The 21816-nt window shown below is 49.3% G+C and overlaps 1 protein-coding gene across 1 annotated transcript in view; it reads left to right on the top strand.

The window, feature by feature from the left end:
• LOC108298158 (kinase suppressor of Ras 1-like) overlaps positions 1-21816 on the top strand; it is a 176880-nt gene that overhangs the window by 94529 nt on the left and 60535 nt on the right. Inside the window, 1 exon segment of the mRNA XM_017520902.2 lies at positions 2803-2943. Coding sequence (XP_017376391.2) covers positions 2803-2943 — 141 coding nt within the window.

Genomic DNA, 21816 nt, shown 5'->3' with positions numbered 1-21816 from the left:
CAGAGTCTCTAGTCACCCAGGCTGGAGTGCAATGGCATGATCTCGGCTCATTGCAACCTCCGCCTCCCAAGTTCAAGTGATTCTTCTGCCTCAGCCTCCCAAGTAGCTGGGATTACAGGCGTGCACCACCATGCCCAGCGAATTTTTGTATTTAGTAGAGATGGTGTTTCACCATATTGGCCAGGTTGGTCTTGAACTCCTGACCTCAAGTGATCTGACTGCCTTGACCTCCCAAAGTGCTGGGATTACAGGCGTGAGCCACCATGCCTGGCTGTCTATCACAGTTTTAAGTAATTTGTTAAATGTGTTTAAATACAATTGATTTCCTTTGTAATTCTAAGTATGTGGTTTTATACATTTAAAGTCATTGTTCTGTTCAGTCGTGATAGCTCCCACCTGTAATCCCAGGACTTTGGGAGGCTGAGGTGGGAGGATTGCTTGAGCTAAGGAGTTCAAGATCAGCCTGGGCAACATAGCGAGATCCCTTCTCAAAAAAAATAAATAAATAAAGATTAAAAAAAGAAATAAATGAAAGTATTGCTTTTAGAAAGAGACCATGGGCCTCCCTAGACTTTCAAAAGGGCCTGTGGCCCCAAAATGGTTATAAGCTCTTATTCTAATTGGAAATTGAGCCTATCTAGATATTTGAAATTAAAAATTATGAATTCATCATTTTTTTTCTTTGTAAAATATTGTGATTCTGTTAACAAGAGTCCTTGCTCTTTAGAAAAATGTACTGAGGGCCTGGCACAGTGATCCTAAGTGTTTTGTTTTATGCTCGGATCAAGTGATCCGCCCACCTCAGCCTCCCAGTCCTGTAATCCCAGCACTTTGGGAGGTTGAGGTGGGCGGATCACTTGAGGCCAGGAGTTTGAGACCAGCCTGGCCAACATGGTAAAAACCTGTCTGTACTAAAAATACAAAAATTAGTCCCGTGTTGTGGCACACGCCTGTAGTTCCAACTACTTGGGAGGCTAAGGCACAAAAATTACTTGAACTTAGGAGGCGGAGGTTGTAGTGAGCCAAGATCGTGCCACTGCACCCTAGCCTGCCAGCCTGGGTGACTGAGACTCCATCTCGAAAAAAGAAAAAAGAAAAATATACTGAGATATAGGCTGAGTATCGCTTGTCTGAAATGCTTGAGCTCCAAAGTGTTTTGGATTTTTGATTTTCTAGAATTCTGGAATATTCTATTATACTTAATGGCTAAGCATCCCAAATCCAAAAGTTCAAAATCCAAAACGCTCCAATGAGCATTTCTTTTGAGTATCATGTCAGTGCTCAAAAAGCATTAGATTTTGGAGTGGTTCAGATTCTGGGTCTTTGGAAGCATTTTGGATTTGGGGTTTTTGGATTTGAAATGCGCAACCTGTAGTTACAGATGAAAAGGAAAAGGAACGAATTAACACCAAAACCATGAGGGGCAGCAGGGCCTGAGAAGTGTCTCCAAAAGGCAGGTTTCTGTATGAGACTGTGAAGGTGGTACTTGTTTTGGGGGGACACTTGGAAGTCATCCTTAGGAGGCCACGAGAGTCTTAGCAACATTTCAGGAGCTCTCCCTGGGACCCTGGGTCACTTGGCCGTAGCCAAGCCAGGGAGCTCTCTGGTCTTCTGGCAGAGAACTGGTTTCCATCTGTCCAGCCTGCCCGGCCTCTGTTTCGAACGCGTCTCCCTTATTTTTCATCTGCCCTGGGCCGTCCCCTCCTTGTGCTTCTTTGCACTGTGTTCCCCAGCCTAGTGCTGGACACCCGGTCAGAGCCGGCGTTTGTCAGGCCGACCTAAGTCGGGCTGTCCTTGTTTAAGCTTATTGTATTTGAAGTTTTAGCCATTTGCGAGTCTTTTGAAAGCTTTAGACAATAACTCTAGAAAATACACAGACTCACACGTCTGAAATTTGCATACATTTCAGGGTGTGGATCCCTGAAAGCCTGAGGGGGATCCAAGGCCAGGACCCTGGTCAGTACTGCTACTGCTCAGTGGTCATGGTGATACTGGCGGTGCTCGCTGTGTGCCAGATACGTCATTTTTTCTTTCTCTCTGAGAATCAGCTTCTGTTATCATCCCCATTTTTCTGGAGGAGGAGATGGGGACCTTTATGGGGGATTAAGTAACATGTCCAAAGTCACAGAGCTAGGATGTGACTGAGCCCCTGGATCCCAACCCAGCCAGTTGGATTCTAGGCTGGAAGAGCCCTTCGCAGGAGGGTAGCCTTCTCCTCAAACCAGCAAGTCTTCCATCTTAGCAATTACCAACTCCCTGACCCCACTCTGGCAGGAAAGCCTGCTGTTTTTCTGAGACAGGGTCTTGCTCTGTCCCCCAGGCTGGAGTGCAGTGATAGGATGATGGCTTACTGCAGCCTTGACCTCCTGGGCTCAAGCGATCCTTCCACCTCAGCCTCCCAAGTAGCCGAGACTATAGGCATGCGCCACCAACCATGCTCTGCTAATTATTGTATTTCTGGTAGAGATGAGGTTTTGCCATGTTGGCCAGGCTGGTAGGAAGGCTGCCTTATATTTAACCCTGCTCTCGGTTCTGATCGCCCATGACTCTCTATGTCCTGAGGTGGGCAGTATTGGCCGCCTTGGGTGGGGCAGGGGGTTCGTGGGTGGCCAGCAGGCTCTGGCTGCTCTCTCAGACCCTTCTCCTCCCTTTCCCCCTCCCCTGCCAACAGCAAGAGGAGAACCTACCCCCTCCCTCATCGCATTGCTTGTGTCTGCCTGAGCTCCTCTATAGCGTGCTCAAGCCTGCCGCATGCTTGGGCCACAGATGAACACAGGTTTTTCTTTTCTGCACTTCCCGCAGGCGAAGCTGGTCCGGTACATTTGTAAGCAGCGGCAGTGCAAGCTGAGCGTGGCTCCCAGCGAGAGGACCCCGGAGCTCAACAGCTACCCCCGCTTCAGCGACTGGCTGTACACCTTCAACGTGAGGCCGGAGGTGGTGCAGGTATGCAGGTCGGGGCTGCACAGGGGTAGGCATGAAGGACCAAGAAGAGGGCACACGCACAAACCGCAGGGCTGGCTTCCCCATGGCTAAGGGGTGATGCACTCTACTCTTGAGAAGGAGGATGGGGAGGGACAGCAGCAGCCAGGAGGGATCCAGGGTACATGTGGCTCGGACAGGCGCCCTGGGAGCTATTGCCTGATGAGCTAGGGCAGCGCCACGCTGGCCACTGATTTGTTCACTACACTTACAACAGTCAGCATTTCTGGAAGCATAGCTGCGTGGCAGACACTATGTTAAATGTTTCTGTGTTTTGTAAGACAGACAATCTCACTTCTCATGAAATCCTATAAGGAAATTACTATCATCGTTGCCATTTTATACGTGAGGAAAGTAAAGCACAGAACGGTGAAGTAAGTTATTTAAAATCACACAGCTAGTAAATGATAGCCTTGGAATTTGGAAACCAGAGTCTGAATTTAGTTTAGTCTTCAAACTGCTACAATATGCTGTCTTCCTTCCATTGTTCTCTCTGCCTGTCTATGTAACCTACCCACCTGCCAGCCAGCCAACTAACCAACCAGCCTGCCCTGATGTGTGCTGTGCCAGGTGCCAGGAGTGCAGGTCAGCTCTCATGGGGTGCAGGTCAATCCTACTTGGCAGGTGCGGTTCACCCAGTCAGATCTCATAAATCCCCTACTTCTACCCCAAAATTAATAATACTAGTTTTTGTTACTGTGTAAAAAGTAGCATGAATGCATAATATGTAGATACTTTGGAAACGGAGAAGGAAATAAATCACATGCATATTCTCTGCCACTCAGAAAATCTATGATCATCAAGGTTGGCGTTTTTTTTTTTTCCTCCCAAAACAGAAATCTTTTAAAAATTTCTATCTGGGCTGTCCTGTACGGTAGTCACAAGCCTCGGCTAGTCCAAATTAAAATGTGCCATAACTTCAAAGATACCAACTCATTAGAAATAAGTCATTAGTAGCTTTTTATATCTAGCATAAATGATGCTCCTGGATATATTAGGCTAAATAAAACATTATTAAAATTAATTTTCTATATTTTTACTTTTTAAAGTGTCACTTCTTGAAAATTAAAATCCGAGTATGTGGCTTGCATTATATTTCTGCTGAACAAAACTGGTTTAAACCATCCTGAATAAATTATGTCTTGTTCTTACCATTTGAAATGCGAACCAACATGTTTTCTCCACATTTTCACCCTTTTGTGGTATATTTGTTATTTATGTTTTATTGAACACCTATGACGTAGTACCAGGCAGAGGTCAGTTCCAGCCATTGGCTATGAGATCATAGTGTTTAATATTATTTATGAAGCAATTTGTATCATTAGGAATTTTCCCTAGGAGAGATTCCCAGATGAAAGTGATACCAACATCAAAGGTTCCATCATGGGGTGCGGGCGATTGGGGATACCTATGGGGGGGGGCTCAGTGCCAAGAGCTTTCTGCACCTCAGATGGTCCTGGAGCTGTCCCAGGCCCCCAGACCACTCATACCCGTGACTCTCAAGAAGCTGGCAGAAAGGACTGGGGTAGCGTGAGGTGAGGTGTAACTGCTATATGAGGCAGAGGTTCCTCACAGTCAAATATACCTTCAGATGTCATGTACAATGAGCTACAGTCTCCATCCATCTCCCCACCCGCCTGCCTGCCCAGCAGTTTTCTGCCTATAGGAAGGTGATCAAACGTGTAATGTTGAGTTACTGATTTAAAATCATGAGGGCCAGGCGCGGTGGCTCAAGCCTGTAATCCCAGCACTTTGGGAGGCGGAGGCGGGCAGATTGCTTGAGTTCAGGAGTTTGAGACCAGCCTGGCAAACATGGTGAAACCTGTCTCTACCAAAAATACATAAATTAGCCAGGTGTGGTGGCACGCACCTGTAACCCCAGCTACTTGGGTGGCTGAGGCAGGAGAGTCACTTGAATCTGGGAGGTGGAGGTTGCAGTGAGCTGAGATTGTACCACTGCACTCCAGCCTGGGTGACAGAGTGAGACCCTGACACACACAAACACACACATGCACACACACACACAAAATAAAAAGAATAAAATAATAAAATCATGGACTTGGAGATTATGAAGAGTTGAGTGGTCCCTCAGCCCCCCACGCATTCTACCTTGTTGCCGTCCCACCACCCTCTGCCCCTCCCCTCCCTAAGAGCTCAGAGACAGAAAGCAGCTTCTGCTCACACTTCCGTCCTCAGCTTACGGTGAGGACATGAGGACTCTATGTCAGCCCCAGAGCTAGTAGCAGAGACATCCTTAAGATTCAGACCCAGCCATGCTGGACTCCAGAGGGCCCTTCACTTCTTTCTCCGGTCCTAAAACATCTTTTGCGGATAGCTTAGCTTCCCAAAGGATTTCCCTCTAGAGATCTGAAATGTGTAGGGGACCCAGCTTTATCTATGTCCACCTTTGAGAGAGGGGCCAGGAGTTCTGGGGCAGAGGCCAGTACCATGGAGGTCAGGTCAGCCGCAGGGGCTGCTTTGGCTTCTGGACAGCTCTGTGGTGATAGCTGGGACAGGGGTCTTCCAGCCAGGCCCAGAGGTATAGGCGATACTGAATCAGGTAACGTTTGAAGCATGAAGTTATGAGTGAAGCAACAGAGCTTGGTGGTCACTGAGGGGCAAGCTCATTTGTATCCAGGGATCAGGCAGGCCGCAGAGCCCAAAAGCCAGAGAGGGTAGGCAACCAAGATGTCACTTGGAGTGGGGGACTGGAGTGGATGCCTGGGTGGAGAGAGCTCTGTGGCATGCTGGAGTCAGGGCACAGCAGCAGGAGCACTCCAGCGTCCAGTGACTTCTCCAGCTGGAGATGAAGAAGCATCTCAGAAACTAACGTGTTTCGAGCAGGGCTCTTACTTTTCCCTGGCTATTGACATACACGTTTTCTTCCCACCCCGTCTTCCCATCCCAGTAAATGGCAGCATTGTCTACTAGTTGCCTAAGCCAAAAACCAGGACTGGTCCCTGCTTCTTCCCTTGCTCTTCCCTTGCTCCAGGCCCTGTGGCTCTCCTGCAAGGCATACTCACTCCTCACCTCCGGCACCGTGGTCCAGGCTGCTGTTGCCTCCTGCAGAACCTCGCAGCGGTACCTTCAAGATTTCTGGTTTTTTTTTCCTCCCAAATCTCATGTAAGTTCCTGGGCTATGGCCAGAGTATTCTAAAGCCTAGAAGGAAAAGGCTATTGCCTTTAGTAAACCCAGCTTCAGCTCCTACGGACTGGGGAGAGGGCTACCGTGGTTCAGTTCTGCTTCTAGGAGTTTCTCCTTGGCCATGTGTGGAAGCCTAGTGATGGGGGAACCCCGAATTTGAGCAGCTCCCCAGGGCTTGGGCTCCAAGGGCTGGCCCCAGGGGTGTGGGCCTATTTTATTCTGTTTCTTAACCCAGACAGTTGTTTGGACTCTGACTCAATACTCACGGCTGCCCCTGCCCACCGCCCTGGCCCTGATGGATTCTGTGTGCTTTCAGTTGGAATTGGCTCTGTATGTTCTGCCCATCAAAGATAGGTGCAGTATTCAGGAGCCAAAGTCCAAACAGCATTAAAAACCCATGCCTGGCAGAGAGAGAATCTTTTGATTTTTTTAACCCATTTATGCCGGAGGGTACAATTTTTTGCATTTTTGCAATCAGACCTTGGCAGTGACCTTCAGCGGTAGGATATAAATAATTCCCATGTACTTAGCATTCCAATAATGGCACACTAGGCATAAGTGGGTTATTGTCATCTAAAACAGAGGTCCCTCCGCAACCCCTGGGCCACTGACAGGTACCTGTCCGCTTGGCCTCTTAGGAACTGGGCCACACGGCAGGAGGAGTGTATTTACAGCCGCTCCCCATTGCTTGCACTCGCATTACCACCTGAGCTCCACCGGCTGTCAGATCAGCAGTGGCATTAGATTCTCATAGGAGTACAAACCCTGCTGTGAACTGCGCACGCCAGGGACCTAGGTTGTGTGCTCCTCGTGAGAATCTAATGCCTGATGACCTGTCACTATGTCCCATCACCCCCACATTGGACTGTCTAGTTGCAGGAAAACAAGCTTAGGGCCCCCACTGATTCTATATTATGGTGAGTTGTATAATTATTTCATTATATGTTACAATGTAATAATAATAGAAATAAAGTGCGTGATAAATATAATGCACTTTAATCCTCCCGAAACCATCCCCCAGCTCCCTGTCCCTGGAAGAATGATCTTCCACAAAACCAGTCCCTGGTGCCAAAAAGGTTGGGGATCACTGATCTAAACCACTGTTTATTTTCTTAAATAAACTTTTGACATTGGAATCATTTTAGATTTGCAGAGAAGTTGCGGGGATGTACAGAGAGTTCTTGTCTGTACCCCTCACCCAGTTTCCGCATCATTAATGTTATCGTGACTGGGGTGCCTTTGTCAAAACTGAGGAAACAACACTGGTATATTGCAATGAATGAAACTCCAGACTATTTGGGTTTCACCAGTTTTCGCTTTACTGTCCTGTCTTCTAGGGTCAGTCCAGGCACCACATGCTCTACATGATTTTAATTTGTCATTTCTTTCCAGTTGCCTCTGCTCTGTGACAGTTTCTCAGTCTTTCCTTACTTTTCATGACCTTGACACTACTTTATTTTTTGGAAGTGAGCCCTCCCTTAGGATTGGGGGACATGGGGGGCAGGTGGGTTAAGCTCCATCTTCTCCGGGGGTGTATCTACACAGACTATTTGGAACTTTTCTGTAGGAGAGAGTTGTCTTTTTTCCTCCATTTATTTATTCATTCAGTCATTTATTTATATCAGTATAGGCTCATGTCTTTTTCTTTTACACGTCGGGTTCTAGTCCAGTACTACATAATTCATTTTGTTGCTCGAATTCTTCCAGCTTTGGCCATTGGGAGTTCTTGCAGGTTTGCTCCTGCATCCTGTGACATGCCCCATCCTTGAGTTTTGTTTGGGGTTTGTGTGTGTATGTGTGTGCGTCCGTGTGTGTGTGCTCGTGCACGTGTGTGTGCACGTGTGTGTGTGTTGAGCACTTCTTTGCTTTCTGACACTACAATATGCTGCAGCCTCCTTTTATTTTCTAACCTCACTTCTAGAATCAGTTAGGCCTCCAGGGAGCCTGGTGAGTCATTTGCTCTGCTTTGTTTTGTTTTACTTTTATTGTTTTTATTTTTTTAAAACTGTGGTGAAATACACATAATTGACCATTTTAATCATTTCTAAGTTTTCAGTTCAGTGACATTAAATACATTCACATTGTCGTGCAGCTGTCACCACTGGAATGTTTTCGTCTTCCCAAATGAACCATTGCTTTTATTAGAAGAGATGTGTTTATTGTAGGGGACAAAGGAGGTAAAGTGAAAGAAAACTGCTGCGTCTCCACTTCCCTGAAGCCTGCTCATCTTTCTGGACATGTTCTAGCCCTGCATTCCTCTGTGTGTTATCTCTTTTGTACACATGAGATCAGACCAGATATCTGGTTTTGCAACCTGCTCTTTCCCCTTACTGATCTGTATTTCCATGGTTACAAACACCGCTACCAAGAACATCTTTGTGTACCTGTATATTTCTACAGGGAAAAAATCCTAAAAGTGAACTTGCTAGGCTGAATTTTAATGGCTATTGCCAGAGTGTCCTTTAAAATACAATAAGACAATAAAAGCAGTATTTTTCTTCACAATTTTATTTTTATTTGTTTGTTTATCTATTTATTGAAGACAGGGTCTTGCTCCATTGCCCAGGCTGGAGTGCGGTGGTGCATCCCAGCTCACTGTAGCCTCAATGTCCCGAGCTTAAGTGGTCCTCCAGCCTCAGCCACCCAAGTAGTTGGGACTGCAGATGTGTGCATCACCACACCTGGCTACATATATATATTTTTGGTTTTTGTAGAGGCAGGATCTCTCTACGTTGCCCAGGCTGGTCTCAAACTCCTGGGCTCAGGCTCTCCTCCTACTTCAGCCTCCCAAAGTGCTTGGATTACAGATGTGAGCCACCATACCTGGCCGGCTCAACTTTTTAATGAGACTCGTTCTGGGTGTACTGGACCAGACAGTAAACTGCATGTATACCTTTTCCAAATGTGTACTTGGCTAGGCAGTAGTCAAGATCCCCAGTACACCCCTGTTCCTGTCCCTGTGTGTTTCCCAAGAAATTCCATAGGGCCATGCCCACAGAAGAAGACTCAGAGAGGCAGAAGAGGGAGCAGGGTCCCTGGGCATGTTAAATGGTTGGTGGGGTGCAAGGCCCAGATTCCAGCCTGCCTGGTCCTGTCTCAGGAATCCCTGTAGGGTTCCCAGGTCTTTATGGGGTGATGTGGCCTCTGCTATGTCCAGACTGGCCTGGTGCCTTGGAGGCTAGAAGTAAAGTTGCATTTTCTCCCTGGCCAGCCTGCCTTAGACCTTAGCCCTCCTGTCGTTTAGGAAGCTAGAGAGTCCCCAAAGGGCCAGTAAGACAGCCCAGCTCACATGGAGCCGGAGGTGTGCCAAGGTCCTGCCAGTGCCCTCATGGGACAGCCCTGATCCAGGTCTGCGGGGAAACGAACTTCCCTTTGTCAGGCTTCAGAAGGGACCTAAAACCCAACAGGATCTCCAGAAACCTGGCCTTGGGGGTCTCTGTGGGGCAGCTGGTCTGACTTGGAGGGTACTAGAGCTGGACCCCTCTGCCTGACCCTGAAGTTTGGCCTGGAGAGAAATCTCCTCCAAGGTAGGTCAGACTGCAGAGATCGGCACCCTGAAGGAATAGTTCCCACTATGTGTGAGAGATTTGGACCCAAAAGCGCCACCGGCATCAGGAGGAGTCCTGGGGCGTCAGAGGAGGCCAGGAAGTCATGGCATCTGTCCCCTCTTCCCAGGGAAGAATTAGGCACAGCATGCTCACTTGGTGCTGGTGTGGCCTCTGGAGACCGGCCACTGTGGTGGGCACTGCAGGGAAGTAACTCCACCTACAGGTAACCCTACCCACAGGTAACACTACAGGTAACCCTGCCTCCCAGAACCACTATCCGGTGGAAGCAGTATGGAGCTGCATGGCCATGGCCGTGGTTGACCCAGGCAGGACCTGAGATTCTACGGGTATCTAGAGTGGGCCTCTCTGCCTTTTACACAACGTGAGATCTTGGGCAAGTGACTTCATCTCTCTGGGCCTCAGTTTATCCAGATGAGAAATGATGGATTAAGTGGCTTTTTAAGTCCTTTTCTCAGATGGCTGCTGCTTCTGGACAGCAGGGGAGCCTAGAGTAGGGGGAGTTCTGTCAGGAAGATGGTTGGGAGAGACCATGTGGAGCAGCGCCTTCCCTTGAACCTTCCGGATGGCGCATCTGCCCTCCCGTAAGCGGTGTACCACGCGCCCTTCTCGAGGTAGGTCATCATGTGCTTTTCCCGCTGGCTCCTGTGTAGTTTGAGTGTAGCATTTGCAGCTCTGCCGCACAGACCAGAGACAATGTTTTCACTCTTGTCCCCTGTTCCCCCAAGTCAGGCTTCTCTCCCATGGATTTTGGGCAAAGCCTTCTTGTGTGTCTTCACCCATTTTTTTTTTACATGTAGCCCCCACAAGATGTGATCAGGTATCCGTTGTTTCTGAGAGATGGGAGTTTTAAACGTTTCAACACTAAACAAGCACAGAAGCTTAGAAAGCAAGCAAAGGCCCTCCTCCTCTTTCACTTCCCAGGGGCAGCACCTTGCTAACAGGTTGGTGGGTGCACCTGCCAGATGTCCTCATGCATTTTATGGGCACTTAAAATGATGTGCAAATGTACTCCCTTCTCTCTCCCTCTCTTTTTGTTTGCTGAAATGATATCATACAATAGATATCATTTTGCAGGTTTTCAGTCTAAATGTCATCTCTGTTATCCATAAAAATTCAGGTTATCCTTCTTTAATAGAAGAGTAGTAAGACGCACAGTTTCTTCAGGGTATGATAGGAATGCCTGTGTCTGAGTGGTGCCCACGTGCTCACAGACGCGCACACAGTGACATCAGGCATCTTGGTGGTTCAGGTGGCTCAGCACCTGAATGAAGATAAGAACCCATGCCCAGAAGAGGCAGGGTGCCCCGCTGCAATGCCTGGTGCAGGGGAGGCCCTGGCAAATACTTACCGGGTGAAGGACTGTATGGAAGTCACTGTAGGACAGAGGTCAGGATGCCAGACTTGAAAACAGGTCTCTTTCAATATCCGTGCATCTGTTTGTCTTTCTGTCTGGATTTTTTGCTTTGGAAGGGAACAAGATCTGTGAAGTCTGTGTTTCCTTTTGCTAACCTGGAGGTGTGAGGGACCCCAGCATCTGTGCAGTCAGTACCTGAAGATGACATGCCCAAGGACTGCCCCCCGAGACCTCTTTGAGTTCTCTGCTGACCTTCACTCTTCATGGCTTCATGACTAGGACCTTTATTTTTCCCTTAGGAGACGCAGACTGTGTCTGCAGCCGTCTGTGTCTGCAGCCGTCTGTGTATATATAATCTCCTTCCTTTTCCATGTTGCTTTCCTAGGGGCCATCCCTGCAGGGTTATCTAAATACCATTTCCGCTTTTGTCTTTTGGTTGGATAGTGTTTGCGGTCTTAAAGTTTCCAGGAAGTAATGCCTTTTCTGTTAGAGGAAGAGAGAGGGGATAGATGTGGGTGTGGTCACACAGCACAGCAGCTGCACCTCCAGGCGCCGGGTGTGGCTGAGGTGGCCCTGCTCGGGTTTCTTTCTGTTCCCACCTGAGTCAGACGTCAGCCCTCTGCGGCTGCGTGCCTGCTGCGGTGCTGTGTGCCGTACCTTTGGTTTCTTCTCTCCTCTCTGTCTGTAGATGTTGGAGACAGAACTTGGGCGACACCTCCATGTGTTTGCCCAACCACTAGACCTTCATCTAGAGCAGCACTGTCCAAAATGTGGCATTGTCCATCAGCATGGTAGCCATTAGTCACATGTGTCTTGGGGGCCCTTGAAGTATGTGTTGTGCAACTGAGAAACTGAAATTTACATTTTATTGTAATGAATTTTAATTTGAATACGCATCTGGCTATGGCTGCATTGGGCAAGGCCGTGAGATGAGAGCTGAGATGCTAAGACACCTTCCCCTGCCCCAGGAGTGCACTGGCTGAGATGAAACAGGAAGTGAGAGCGGGGCACCAGTTGCCCTGATGGCTCTGGGTTGGGATCTGTTGGAGCCAGCAGGCAACATCCTGGGTGGTCAGGGAAAGACGGCTGTCCGGGAAGGGCAAGAGCATACCAGGTGGAGGGAAGAATATCTGCAGAGACCCTGAGGATGAGGAAATCAGAGCCATCGTCCTGGGAAGCACATGAGGAGGAGTCTGTGAGGAGCCTGGCAGGGAGCGGGGTGGATTCCTACAGCTCTCCCTGTGTGCGGTGTAGGGGTTGGGGCCTCTCTGGGGGGCTCATGGAAGTGTGTGTGAGAGAGGGGGAGGAATTCCAAATGAACATTATAATTGTTTAAAGGAAAATAAAACTCCTATCGAGAAGACTGCATTCACATGGATATGGGCTGAGAGTGAGGGGTGAGGGGCACCGCCTCCCACGTGGCTGGAGGGTGGAAGGGCCGGGATAGGAAATGAGATGGGAGCGAGCTAAGAGGCAGGGCCCCGCCCCGCTTCCGGACATTTGGAGTCCCACACTGGCTGTTTCCAGCTGCCCCTGCCCCACAGGTTACATCTAAAAGTCACAGCTTCATGTTCTGGCTGCAGCTGGGGAAATGATTTCAGAGCCTGCTGGCATGAAGCCATTTTTTTTTTCTTTAGCCATTTCCCGGTTGGAAGTTGTTGAAAGGAAGTGGCACGCACTGCCTGGGAGCAGTTCTAGCTGGGAGAGGTGGGTGCTGCAGAGTCTGGGATTCCAGGGCGAAAGCCACAGGTTCCCTGGAATAAGCTCTTGCTGCTGGTGGTTCCTGAACTGAAGATGCAGGCAGATCTGGTAAGGGGATTTCTGTTTTGATCCTGACTGGCCATGTTTCTCTTCCCCTCTCCTCCGTCCTTGTGTTCCTGTGTTTTCACCGAGGCCTTCTCCCGGGGACGGGGAGAAAGCTGCCTGACTCCTGCCACCGTTTTGGTTTCCTGGTGGCTGGGGATGGCTGGAGTCTGTGTGGGCACCAGGAGTGTAGGCTGTGTGAGGCAGGAGGATGCGTGAGATCGAAACAAGGAAAGTGAGCCCGTGTGTGGCTCCTGGGGCGCAGCTTGAGTGGGCATGACTGTGACCCTCGTTCCTAGCTTCTCCTTCCCACCCCTCCTCCCGTTCACCCCACACTCTCTCTTTGAGAGCCAGAGGCCCAGCTGTCCTAACAACCATGCTCTTTGGCAATTGGGAGCCTCCCCAGGAAGCAGCACACACCCTGACCCGGACTCCTGGAGGGATCTGTGCCCATGTGCGAGCCCAGCAGCACAGGCTGCCTTGGTATCAGCCCAGGGGGTGCTGGGCCACACAGCTCCGCACTTAGGATGGGGAAATGGAGGCAAGTGGTGGACTGGCATGCCTGTGTCACCCAGCCAGTGAGGGGAGGAGCTGAAGTTGGAGCATGGAAGGAAGGGGCAAGCTACAAGGCCAGCATTTTATAGATGTCATCCTGTTTCATCCTTATCCCTGGGGCAGAGAGAGGGAGATCTGATGATCCCCTGCAAGCTGATGGCAAGGTGAGGGTTCAGACCCAGGTCCTTGTACTTCCTTCTCACACACAATTTTATCATCTAATATCTTACCCAGAGTAGCCCAGTCTGGGGCTACTCTACGGTATGTAGTTGTGTAAATGAATTGACTGCCTGCCTTTGTGTGTGTGTGTGTGCGTGCACGCGTGCATGTGTGTGTGTGTGTATGTGTGTGTGCGCGTGCGTGCATGTGTGTCTTTCTGTCTCTCTTCCCCCCTCGTTTCTTCTTTACATTCACTCATTACTCATATGCACCCATTGATCACTTACCTTTAGCCTGGAACCCTGATTAATTATCACAGAGGATTAATTGATGAGCAAAATGGTCTGTCCTGGAAGCTTACAGCTAGTGTGATGCACATGTCTGCAAATAACCAGGGTGCACACCTGAGTGGCGGCCCCAGGGAGGGGGGAAGGGATGAAGCATGGTCAGGTACAGAGCTGAGGTCCTATGTCCATTCAGTTATTTATTCACTCCCTGAGTGTATACCTAGCACCCGTGTGCTCGGCACTGTTCTAAGCACTGAACCTGAGTTCCCGTCCTTCTGGAACTGGCAGACATCACTCTCTCCGACAGATGAAGTCGTTAATTTTTCTAATCTTGAGCCAAAGGTACCCACTTTTCATTTTCAGAGTGGGGGTTCCCCTGGTTTCATGAAATCTGAAAAATCATGCGCATGAATGTCCTGCTTAGTCCTGTACTGCTTAGTGTGTGTTTGTTTGCTTGTGGCAGGGTCTCGCTCTGCCGCCAGGCTGGAGTGCAGTGATGCAATCTCGGCTCACTGCAACCTCCGCCTCCCAGGTTCAAGTGATTCTCGTCCCTCAGCCTCCTGAGTAGCTAAGACTACAGGAACGTGCCACCACACCAGCTAATTTTTGTATTTTTAGTAGAGACGGGATTTTTTCCATGTTGGCCAGGCTAGTCTTGAACTCCAGACCTCAAGTCATCTGCCCGCTGTGTCCTCTCAAAGTGCTGGGGTTACAAGTGTGAGCCACTGCGCCCAGCCTTGCCTGGTGTTTTTGATTAATCCTTTGGATTTCTGGGCTGCCCAGTCCAGTGAAAACTGACTAGACTGGAAGCACCATGCTGGTGGGGACCTGGCCGTTTCCTTCACAGCTCTGTTCCCAGTGCCTGGCATGTGGTGGGTGTTCTTGTTGAATGACTGGTTTCAAATAAGAGTATCCGAAGACTTTTGGTCTCTTGGGCCAAGGTGTCTCAGGAGCTCTCATCTGGGCCGGTGAAGGTTGCATTACAAGGATCTCTGGGGAGGGTGAAGACGAGGTGGCAACAGGCTGGACTTGAGCAGGACTGTGTGCCCGTAGCCCTGCCATGAGACAGTTGTGGTATAGCGTGTGCCTGAGCCCCCTCTGGGGGACTACGTGGTCCTGAGCAGTCAGCTTGTGCTTGTTGCCTCCTCCTCCTGGGACCACCTGAAAGGCAGGATTGCTCTAGAACAGATCTGACTGGCCAGATATCACTGGGGAACATTTATGTCAACACTGCACTGTTTTAACTATTATAAAGCAGCAATGTCTTCTCTTACTACCCTTTGAAAAAATGGCACATACATTTCAATGGCCCTCCTCCTAGCTGTGTACCTTTAGGGAGGCCACAGGATTGGAAAACAAAATTGTTTGAGTGTCACCTCTGGAAGTAAATGGTCTTGGAGGCAGACACAATTCTGACAAAATTCTTCCTTTGCCACTTGCCAGCCTTCTGACCTTGGACAGGTCCCTTGACTTTTCTGAGCCTGCTTATTGTCTTCCAGCTGCTCTTACTGGAAACCTGGGAGTGTTTCTGATTCATTCTGCTTCCTCAATGCCCATGTGTAATCAAATAGCAAATCCTACTGACCCTCTGTCCAAGTACGGGTCTCAGGTCCCTCTGCGTCCCTTTTCCATCGCTGCCACCTCCCTGATCCTGACTGGGGACTGTTGCGATTTCCCGTGCCACTCCCTATATCCACTCTTTGCCCTCTTCATTTCATTCTTCATGAGCAAAGGGTGATTTTAGCAAATCCGATTATCTCAATCTCACTTTCCTACTTTTTCTTTTTCCTTTCCTGTTTCCTTTCCTTTCCATTTTCCTTTTCTTTCTTTTGCTGCCCAGGCTGGAGTGCAGTGGTGCAATCAGGGCTCACTGCAGCCTTCAACTCCTGGGCTTAAGCTATCCCCCTTCCTCCCCAGTAGCTAGGACTACAGGTGAGGACCGCCATGCACAGCTATTTTTTTGGAGATTGGGTCTCGCTCTGTTGCCCCAAGGTGGTCTCAAACTCCTGGCTCCAAGTAATCCTCCCACCTTAGCCTCCTGAAGTGTGGGGATTACAGGCGTGAGCCACCGAAGCCGGCTAGACAGTTCTGAGTTAAGTATTCCGTCAGTGTCTTGTTACACTTAGCACAAAATCCAATCCTTCACCTACTTCGAGGCCTCTTAATTTCCGGTATCTGCCACCGTCTTCCATGTCATCCCCTGCCTCTCCTCACTCTGCCACCGGCAGGAGAACCCATCAGATGGTTTCCTGTCTTAGCCCAGGGCCTTTGTATCTTCTGTTTCCTCTGCCTGGAAGTTGCTGTACCTTGTGGCTGGTGCCATCTCATCCTCTGACCGGGACTTAGAGGTCAGCTCTTGAGAGAGGCCACCTTGTCTAAGCTTAGAGGCCTGCCATGTCTGCCACTTTATCAGCGTGCTCTTTCCTTTTTAGGACTCATTCATAAACTCCAATTACATATTTTAACTATATCTTTTATTTGTTTTTTATTCTATGGTTCTTGTTTGAATGTAAACTCCCTAAGGAAAAAGACTATTTTATTCACTTTTGTATCTCCTGTGCTAAGTGCCTGGCACACAGTTGGTATTCAGTAGCTTTTGTTTTTTGAGATGGAGTTTTGCTCTTGTTACCCAGGCTGGAGTGCAATGGCACAGTCTTGGCTCACTGCAACCTCCACCTCCTGGATTAAAGCGATTCTCCTGCCTCAGCCTCCCGCGTAGCTGAGATTACAGGAGCCCGCCACCACTCCGGGCTAATTTTTTTGTATTTTTAGTAGAGATGGGATTTCACCATGTTGGCCAGGCTGGTCTCAAACTCTTGGCACCAGGTGATCTGCCTGCCTTGGCCTCCCCAAGGGTTGGGATTACAGGCATGAGCTATGGCGTTTGGCCTTCAGTAGCTATTTGGTGACTAGATGAGATGGATAGATGGACAAATGGAAGAACGGAATAGCACCAGGGTCATAGTAATTACTTAATAGAAGCTATTATATTCTCCCACTCCAAGTTAGAACTTTTTCATAGCAAGTTCAGATACCTGTTGGATTAAAACAGAGACTTAGCAGTTTAGGCAATACAAATCCAAGGAAATTTGCATGCAGGGGCTCAGATGATGCCATTAGGATGTGCCTGTGGGACAGGCTTACTCCACATGACAGGTATGAATGGCACAGGCAGCTGAACCTCACTACCTTCTTCTATATTCATGCTTGTCAATGAAGGCCTGCTTCCCTGGGTTGAAAAATAGCTGAAAAATCCCAGAGAAGGCTCTGATTGGCTTGGCATTTTTCACATGCTCATACTGTAACCAATCACTGGGCTAGGAAAAGGGAAGATCCACCCCCCCCCCCAACTGCACCACTCCTCCACCCCCCACCCGCAATTGGCTCAGAAGGTTTAACCTTGGTGGAGAGGCCAGGCCTGAAGGGTCAGGGCCACCTGTGCTCAGGAAATGCATTCTTGGAGGAAAGACAGCCCTGCTAACAGAAGACAGAGATCTGTAAAAACTGTTCCTCCTTCAGAGATGATTTGTCAGAGGCTTTGCAGCTCCACAGGAAGGGTCTGCAGAGATCATGTTTCTAGAATACAATAGGTGAGCCCACCCTCCAGTTTTTGTTTTTAATAACATTTCTCATTTTCTTCACTATGAAATCAATGTTTATTTTAGAAAATAATAGAAAGGCAAGGAAAACCCTACTCAGAGGCAACCATTGTCTCTTAGCTTTTTAGGTGTTTTCTTAATATCTCGTAATTTTCATATATGTTTATTTTCAAAATGTGTAAAGTATAGAAAACAATAACAGCTACACCCTTTATTATGGTTTGCACCGTAATCTTACTACTCAGAGGGAACACTGTAAACCGTTTGATACATTTCCTTCCAGTCAGTCAACTTTGCTGGCCTTCTCTTTTTCTTTTTCACTGTAGTTTATTTATGAATTTATGCTGTAATTCTTTAGCAGGCACTCCCATTGTGCCTGGGACTGAGCTGTGAGCTTTACATGGAGTCTCATTCAGTCCTCCCAGTAACTGTATGAGGAGACAATGTTTTTATCCTCAGTTTAAAATAGGGATGGAGAAACTAAGTTAATTGTCTCTTACCTGAGGTCACCTAAATGTTAAGTGGTAGAGCTGGGATTCATATCCAGGAATGGGTCATGAAATACATACTCTCTGTCCCTCTCTCTCTAAATTGTCTTACGTAGGACCATGTCATACATGCCCTCTCTAATGCCTGAGCATCTTTCCTTTATTACTTTATTATTAATTATTATTGTTATGTTTGTTTATTTTTGAGACTGTGTCTCGCTCTGTCACCCAGGCTGGAGTGCATTAGCACAATCTTGGCTCACCCTCCATCTTTTGGCCTCAAGCAGTCCCCCGACCTTAGTCTCTGGAGTGGCTGGGACTACACTAACGCCACCACACCTGGCTAATTTTTTTGTATTTTTGGTAGAGACAGGGTTTTGCCATGTTGCTCAGGCTGGTCTCACACTCCTGAACTCAAGCAGTCCGCCTGCCTCAGCCTCCCAAAGTTTTGGGATTACAGGTGTGAGCCACTGCACCTGGCCATTAATTATGATTTTAAAGCAGCATCCTGTAAATCTTAATTATGAACATCCATTGTAGGAAGTTTAAAAATACAGAGAAGTTTGAAAATTAAATAAAACCCCCACATAACCCTGCCAGCCACTGATAGCCAGCACATAACTGTTTCTACATGTATTTTTTTCATTTGCATGGACTCAAGTTCACGGTTTTTGGGGTAGACCTCTAGGAGTTTTGACAGGCAAGCATCCTTTTTAAGGCTGTCTCACGAGCCATCCCAGGCATCTGCTGCAGTTCACAGGGTTCTCCCTGTCAGTCTCCACACCACCCACCCCAAGCATGTGAGACGCTGGAGGGTCTTGGGGGCAGCTGGAGTTCACGTGGAGCTGGGGGTTCCCCAGGTGATTCATTGGAAGGAGGGAGGTGACAGTGTTCTTATTGACTTGGGTCCTATTTTTTGGAGGGAGGTGGCAAGTCAGGGAAAACCTCTTGGTGGCCTGGTATCCTGGACATCGTGGGCACCTCGTCCCAGCCCCTGCTGCAGAGCCTGCTGGAGACTGCGTGTCTCCCACCCAGCACCTGCCCCGGGAGGTATGTGCTGACTCTCCAGCTCCCAGGCACAAACTATTTTTGGCTGCAGTGACTGTTTACTACAGTCTTGAAAACAGAAACCCCCCTCCCTGCCTCCTTCTTCCCTGGGACACTGCACTGGGGGCCAGGGCTGCTGGGGACCCTGGGCTTGGGCCCTCTCGCCATGCATCGCCTGTGGAGCTGGGTGATGGCCAAGGTGTCCAGGGGCACAGGGCCCCCACCTCTGGGGATGCCAAGAGAAGCCCAAGGCATGAGCCCACCTGGGCTGGAGGATTATGAGGTAGGCACGGGGGTCTGGGCCCAGGAGGCGTTCCCATAGCTCCCTAGAGCTGGGTCCATTTGCTGGGCTCTGAGTCCCTGCTTTGCTGACTGGCTATAGAACACTTGTGGAGAAGTCGCATGTTGGGGTAGAAGGTGCTTCTGTTTCATGACTCTATTCCCCGTCTTCTGTGTGTAGGGCCTTTAGGGATCAGTTAGAATCTTCCTGAAATAGATCCTCCCATTCTTCTAGTGAATGGTGTTTGGTCATTTCCTGCTTTTGAGTAGGACACACTTGTTCCGAGCATGCTGCTTTTACAGGGAGCATAAGCACATGGAGCTGTATGGGCTGATCCAGCCCTGCCTCTCCGTGCTTCTGGTTGACCAGGCCAGGAAGGCCGATTGTTATAGAGACTGTGAATGCTGACTTTATGGTCACACAGACCAAGGTCCATATCCAGGCTCTATTACTCAGGGCCTGCTGTGTCTTCAGGTCAGTAACTTCATCTCTCTGAAGCTCTCAGTTCCTTAGCTACCAAGCAGTTGTGCCCAGGCCACTTACAGAGTGGTGATAATACCAAGAGTTGTTATTTTTATGATTAGACTGATTGTGAAAGGGGAAGTATGTCGAGAAGCTGTGTAAGAATCCAGGCACCACGGCCCTGAGTGTCTCAGGACCTGGGTGTTAGGGTGTCGCTGGTGATGTGGGATCTGTTTCTAACTTTCAAAAAGAAGAGAAGTGCATTGTCACCAAAGTGGGAGTAGGGCTCACATCTGTAATCCCAGCACTTTGGGAGACCAAGGCAGGTTTGCTTGAGGCCGGGAGTTCAAGACCAGCCAGACCAACATAGTGAGACCTTGGTCTCTTTAAAAAAAAATGAGTAAGTGATAGTGGGTAGGGGTGGACAAGAACATAGACTTGAGGAGTTCTGCCCATCTGCCACCTTCTAAGCCACTGAGGCGTTAGGGCCTGGCCAGGCTCCAGGTGAGGCCGCGAGCCCAGAGCAGCATTGCTTCTGGATTGCATGGGGCTCTGGGCCCACAAGGCACTCATGTGGCTTGGCATCCCTTAGGCAGAGGGAGGTGATCCTCAGGGCAGACCTCAGAGAGATCTTGACCTTGGCTCCCTTCTTGGACTAGCTCAGAAAACCTGGAAGGAATGAAACCTTTGCACTTGGGCAGGGAATGCCTGCTGGAAACTGGCATACCCTCCTAGGGGCATGGTATATCCTGGCATTGATTTATGGCAAGTGGGTCTGGACACCTGGATCCTGGTCCTGGCACCATTGTTTGCGGTGATGCAGGCAGGTTTCCTCCTCTATAAAATGAGTGCTGACTAGATAGTCCCTGAGTTCTCTTTGGAGCTGATCTTTGACCTCAGCAGAGAAGGGGTTTCTTCCCAACCCCTTGAGGAGCCGTTAGCCCCTTTCGTGCCCCTAGAACCTTGTGGCTGTGGCATTGGTCTCCCCAGCTCCTCCTTGGCCGTCTGCTCAGGGGCTCTGTTGAGCTCCCACAGCTTCGACGCCTATTGCTGCTGTGGGGCAGCAGTTGTTTTCAAGGTTTCTGGAAAACCACAGAGAGGCGCTCCTGAGAGGCCTGTCTGCTAGTCGGATCCCCATGGAGCAGCTCCGAAACCTGACAGCTCTTGTTCCCAGGCACAGGAGCCAGGTTCTCTTGTCTCCAGCTCTGGGCTCACTTCCTGCAGCCCGGCTCATCCCTCATCTGAAGGGACAGACAGATGACCCCAAAGGACAGACCTCATGTACTGGACACTGGGGCATGTCCCTCTGGTGGAGGGCATCTGTGATTTGGCTCCTGGCCCCACAGGGGACCCACCAGACTCCAAGACTGGTGCCCCGAGGCTTGTTTGACAGTCTGGGTCCTTTCTGGTGCCAGGGCCCTCCCTGGCTGAACTCCGAGCTCTTGCCCTGCATATGTGGAGGAGGAGGGGACTCGTCTCACCATGCTCTTTTCAATGATGTGTCCGAGCAGGGGAGAATGGGGAGGGGGAACAGTAAAGATGCTGGGGACATGGCCATACCCGGGAACTCCTGTTTCGTTCTAGCCACGCCTGGCACCCTGCACCCTCTGCATAGGATTACCGTATCCCAGTTTCCCGGCAACAGTCCCAGCTTAGGCCTGCTGCCAGGACTCTGCCTGTTTTAGAGGAAAAGTGTCCTGTTGGACAGCACGTCCTCTACTCACCCTCCCCTGTAGCCCCCTCCTCACCCAGCTGCCACCCCAGAAAAGGACTCTGACCCTGGGCCCTCAGCTCCAGCCCCTGCGCATAGCCCTATTTTGGGCAGGGAATGGCTTTCTTATTTGCCGGTCCCCTAGAAGTTTAGTGTTTCTCAAGGGTTGACACAGCTCTTTGGCTCACCCTCCCATGTTCCATCCTGACCCCACTTTTCCTTTTGAATGTTCTTTAAATATATATATATATACATATATTTTTTTTTTGAGACGGAGTTTCACTCATGTTACCCAGGCTGGAGTGCAATGGCGCGATCTCGGCTCACCGCAACCTCTGCCTCCTGGGTTCAGGCAATTCTCCTGCCTCAGCCTCCTGA

The sequence above is a fragment of the Cebus imitator genome, unplaced genomic scaffold (assembly GCF_001604975.1).
Source record: "Cebus imitator isolate Cc_AM_T3 unplaced genomic scaffold, Cebus_imitator-1.0 Scaffold897, whole genome shotgun sequence".
Lineage (NCBI taxonomy): Eukaryota > Metazoa > Chordata > Mammalia > Primates > Cebidae > Cebus > Cebus imitator.
Note: the sequence above shows the minus strand (reverse complement) of the source record. Positions and strands in the feature narration are given on the sequence as shown.